General features: G+C 35.6%; 1 protein-coding gene across 1 annotated transcript in view; it reads left to right on the top strand.

Annotated features, from left to right (window-relative positions):
- LOC137651786 (sulfotransferase 1A3-like) overlaps positions 1-5,741 on the top strand; it is a 7,924-nt gene that overhangs the window by 1,348 nt on the left and 835 nt on the right. Inside the window, exons 2-4 of the mRNA XM_068385003.1 lie at positions 1,667-1,850; positions 3,143-3,322; positions 4,843-5,123. Coding sequence (XP_068241104.1) covers positions 1,667-1,850; positions 3,143-3,322; positions 4,843-5,123 — 645 coding nt within the window. The remainder of the gene's footprint in view (positions 1-1,666; positions 1,851-3,142; positions 3,323-4,842; positions 5,124-5,741) is intronic.

Here is a 5,741-nt window from a genome sequence, read left to right as displayed (position 1 = left end):
TTAATATGACATATCTGTTTTGATGTTACTGTTTTTAAAATATTATATTGTTAATTTTTTCTCATATCGTTTATCTATTTCCTTATTTCCTTTCCTCACTGGGCTACTTTTCCCTATTGGAGCCCTTGGGCTAATAGCATCTTGCTTTTCCAACTAGGGTTGTAGCTTAGCTAATAATAATAATAATAATAATAATAATAATAATAATAATAATAATTTATCAGAATACTAGGTTGAATTATATGTCTCCCATACAAACCTTTAATACGAGACCGATGACTTTGCTTATCCAACCATATCTCTCGTCTGGTGTGGCCAAAACTGATAACTCAAGTTGTAATTATTAATACACTCGATTGAAATCCCTTTTTTGATAAGAATGCTGTCGAGAGAACCCAAGGGCCTCAGAATTTCCCATTTCTTGTTTTTGCTGAAAATATTGAACATACTGTTATTCATATTATTATTATCATTATTACTTACTAAGCTACAAGCCTAGTTGGAAAAGTAGGATGCTATAAGCCCCGGTGCCCCAACAAGGAAAATAGCCCAGTGAGGAGAGGAAATAAGGAAATAAATAAATTATTTTAAGAACAGTAATAACATTCAAATAAATATTTCGTATGAAACTATAAAACTTAACAAAACAAGAGGAAAAGAAATAACATAGAATAGTGTGCCCGAGGGTACCGTCAAGCAAGAGAACTCCAACCCAAGACAGTGGAAGACCATGGTACAGAGGCTATGGCACTACTCAAGACTAGAGAACAATGGTTTGATTTTGGAGTGTCCTTCTCCGGGAAGAGCTGCTTACCTTAGCTAAAGAGCCTTGTTTGCCCTTACCAAGAAGAAAGTAGCCACTGAACATTTACAGTGCAGTAGTTAACCCCTTGGGTGAAGAATTGTTTGATAATCTCAGTGTTGTTAGGTATATGAGGACAAAGGAGAATCTGTAAAAAATAGGCCACACTATTCGGTGTATGTGTAAGCAAAAGGAAAGTGAACCATAACCAGAGAGAAGGATCTAATGTAATACTGTCTGGCCAGACAAATGACCCCATAACTCTCTAGCAGTATATATATCATAAGTATATGCCAAGGTGTTTCCCATAAAGGTAAATGCAACGAAAATATAAGACTTTTTATCCATTGATTATATCCTCAGAAGATAGCTACAAACATAAAATGAGTGCATGTGAACCATTTTCATGAATATTAGTAACTCAACCATCAAATGTTTGGGGATATGGGCAGCTCCACCTAATGCTTTTAAGCCCATAGGACACTACCTAATGCTTTTAAGCCCGTAGGACACTACCTAATACTTTTAAGCCCATAGGACACTACCTAATGCTTTAAAGCCATAGGACACTAGTTTACTGTTCAGTGTATTCATAGAGAACATTGCTGGATAGAAGTTTGTTCTTTTGTGGTAAGTCTAAAGCAGCTTCATTTACAAGACTTTTCATCTGTAGCTTTCAGTTGCGTGTGTTCTCACACGCATACGAGCGAGAGAGAGAGAGAGAGAGAGAGAGAGAGAGAGAGAGAGAGAGAGAGAGAGCTCTTGGGCATTTCACGAGCTATCAGGATGACTAAAGATTTGTGCATGCCATAGATGCACTTTATATAAAACACCAATGAACTAAATTCCCTTATGCCATTACAGATACAAAAGACTCGCCAAGGTTTACTACAACTTCCAGTACAGAAAGGATGACGTCTTGTTGTCCACGTACCCCAAAAGTGGCACCAACTGGGCAGCCCAAATTCTCTGGGCCATGAAGCATATTGATGAGCTACCGAAAGCAATGACGGAGAATGTTGAAGCCAGAATTTTCCTTCTTGACAATGTAAGTTTATGCTATTCTCTCTCTCTCTCTCTCTCTCTCTCTCTCTCTCTCTCTCTCTCTCTCGTTGATCATACTATAAGGCTATGTAGTTGACTGTCTTGTTGCTCTTTCCCTTGTTCATTCTCCTATTTCTCTCTCTCTCTCTCTCTCTCTCTCTCTCTCTCTCTCTCTCTCTCTCTCTCTCTCTCTCTCTCGTTGATCATATTATGAGGCTATGGAGTGGACTGTCTTGTTGCTCTTTCCCTTGTTCATTCTCCTATTTCTCTCTCTCTCTCTCTCTCTCTCTCTCTCTCTCTCTCTCTCTCTCTCTCTCTCTCTCTCTCTCTCTCTCGTTGATCATACTATGAGGCTATGTAGTTGACTGTCTTGTTGCTCTTTCCCTTGTTCATTCTCTCTCTCTCTCTCTCTCTCTCTCTCTCTCTCTCTCTCTCTCTCTCTCTCTCTCTCTCTCTCGTTGATCATATTATGAGGCTATGTAGTTGACTGTCTTGTTGCTCTTTACCTTGTTCATACTCCTATCTCTCTCTCTCTCTCTCTCTCTCTCTCTCTCTCTCTCTCTCTCTCTCTCTCTCTCTCTCTTTGTATATATATATATATATATATATATATATATATATATATATATATATATATATATATATAAATATATTATATATATATATATATATATATATATATATATATATATATATATATATATATATATATATATATATATATATATAATTTTCGGCAGAAATAGCTGTTCTTTTAAGATAAGCTGCAAATGAAGGGCTTTATTCGTAGGTCAAATAATTGAATCTTGTCACATTTTTTTCTTGATTTGATTAATTTTAACAATTTTTTCTCTTGTTTGTGACTATAGTAAGTTTTAATTGTTATTGCTTCCGCAATTACTTGCGGGTGCACTCGGGCACACTATTCCATCTGTTTCCTTATTTCCTTTCCTCACTGGGCTATTTACCCTGTTGGAGGCCTTGAACTTGCAGTATCCTACCTTACAAACTAGGATTGTAGTTTATAATAATAATGATAATAATAATGATAATAATAATAATAATGCTGAAAATATTTATTTTTCCTTGTTTCCTTTCCTCACTGGGCTATTTTCCCTGTTGGGGCCCCTGGGCTTATAGCATCCTGCTTTTACAACTAGGGTTGTAGCTTAGCAAATAATAATAATAATAATAATAATAATAATAATAATAATAATAATAATAATAATTAAGGAATCACAGTCTTTCCTATAGATCCCGATATGGAAGAATGCACTCAGGATTTGAACTTTTCAGGACTTTCTCGATGACGTATCACATAAATACTACATGGACATACTAAGAACTACACGCCCCGAAGCGAAGGAAGAGGACGGGCCTGCCTTGCAGACGGCAGCCCTGGAACAAGGACCCCGCCTATTATGGAGCCATCTACCCTTTGACGTTCATAATCCTACTGTCCTTGATAAATGTAAAGTTAGTATTGTATGTCATTCAAGGAAAGCTCTATAGCTACCTTTCCGTTAATCAAACTCTTGTGTTCTATACCTACATTCCTGATAATTAAACTCTTGTATTCTATACTTGCCTTCCTGATAATTAAACTCTTGTATTCCATACCTACCTTCCTGATAATTAAACTCTTGTATTCCATACTTACCTTCCTGATAATTAAACTCTTGCATTCCATACCTACCTTCCTGATAATTAAACTCTTGTATTCCATACCTACCTTCCTGATAATTAAACTCTTGTATTCCATACCTACCTTCCTGATAATTAAACTCTTGTATTCCATACCTACCTTCCTGATAATTAAACTCTTGTATTCTATACTTACCTTCCTTTTAATCAAGTTCTTGTGTTCTATACCTACCTTCCTGATGATTAAACTCTTGTATTCCATACCTACCTTCCTGATAATTAAACTCTTGTATTCCATACCTACCTTCCTGATAATTAAACTCTTGTATTCCATACCTACCTTCCTGATAATTAAACTCTTGTATTCCATACCTACCTTCCTGATAATTAAACTCTTTTATTCCATACCTACCTTCCTGATAATTAAACTCTTGTATTCCATACCTACCTTGCTGATAATTAAACTCTTGTATTCCATACCTACCTTCCTGATAATTAAACTCTTGTATTTTATACTTACCTTCCTTTTAATCAAGTTCTTGTGTTCTATACCTACCTTCCTGATGATTAAACTCTTGTATTCCATACCTACCTTCCTGATAATTAAACTCTTGTATTCCCTACCTACCTTCCTGATAATTAAACTCTTGTATTCCATACCTACCTTCCTGATAATTAAACTCTTGTATTCCATACCTACCTTCCTGATAATTAAACTCTTGTATTCTATACCTACCTTCCTGATAATTAAACTCTTGTATTTCATACCTACCTTCCTGATAATTAAACTCGTGTATTCCACACCTACCTTCCTGATAATTAAACTCTTGTATTTCATACCTACCTTCCTGATAATTAAACTCTTTTATTCCATACCTACCTTCCTGATAATTAAACTCTTGTATTCTATACCTACCTTCCTTTTAATCTATCTTATATTCTATACCTACTTCCCTGTTAATCAAACTCTTGTATTCTATACTTACTTTCCTATTAATTAAACTTTTGTATTCTATACATACCTTCCTGTTAATCAAACTCTTGTATTCTTTACTTACCCACATATTAATTAAACTATTGTATTCTATACTTTCCTTCCTATTCATCAAACTCTTTTATTGCATACCTACCTTCTTGTTAATCAAACTCTTGTATATTTAAACAATGGTGGAATATGGTTACAGGATCACGTGAAAATTTGATTACAGAACAAGCATTTTGACTTTCTTTTATAATATGTAACTGAAGGTTATTATCTAATTTTGATGTTGTGTTTTAAGATATTCAATTTTTTTTTTTTTTTTTTTTTTTTTTTTTTTTTTTTTTTTTTTTTTTTTTTTTTTTTTTTTTAGGTTGTTTACGTTATGCGACATCCAAAGGACAACATGTTCTCCCGCTTCATACATTTCAACAAGATAACTCCTGCCCCAATTGAGTATGTGACCGAATCGTTCATGACGGGAGATACCCTGTATGGCAATTACTGGCATCACGTCGATGAGGCCTGGAAGCGGAGGCACCACCCGAACTTGCACATCCTGTTCTACGAAGATATGAAAGCGGATATCATGGCCGAACTTGAGAAGCTAAATGGATTCTTAGGAACGGGACTTAACAAAGAACAACTGCAGAAGTAAATATTATGTTTTTCTTATGTTTAAAGGTTTAAAGGTCACTCATGAATGGCAGAGGCAAGGAACATTGATATTGACCTATCATGCAGGACAATGCCCTGGAGACTGACCATGTATACATATGATCAGCGCCAAAGCCCCCTCTACAACCAAGTTAGGATCAAGGAGGGCCAGACAATGGCTACTGATGACTCAGCAGATAGACCTGTATGTTCCCCTTAGTTCCCATGGACGGTGAGGTTGCAGTGACCAAAGGAACTAACGAGTTTGAGAGGGACTCGAACCCCAGTCAGGCGATCACCAGTCAGGGACGTTACCACATTGGCCACCACTACCCCAAATAATGATTTAAAGAATTGGTTGGATAAGCTACACTGTTGAAAATTTACCGCAAAAATGCTAAAAATCCTTGAATAAATTTTGCCAGGCATTTGCTGTCTTAAAAATGGATATAAGAAAGGATATTACAGTCACCAACCCGTAAAATATAATAACAAAGTATGGTAATGATTACAGTCACCTGTGTCTACTGAAATACGGCTGAGAACCGCATATTTTTACGGAGAATTTCCGATTAAATTTTTTTTTTTTTTTGTTAAGTATACTTCATGTATTGT

This window comes from Palaemon carinicauda, chromosome 13 (assembly GCF_036898095.1).
Source record: "Palaemon carinicauda isolate YSFRI2023 chromosome 13, ASM3689809v2, whole genome shotgun sequence".
NCBI classification, from domain to species: Eukaryota; Metazoa; Arthropoda; class Malacostraca; order Decapoda; family Palaemonidae; genus Palaemon; species Palaemon carinicauda.
Note: the sequence above shows the minus strand (reverse complement) of the source record. Positions and strands in the feature narration are given on the sequence as shown.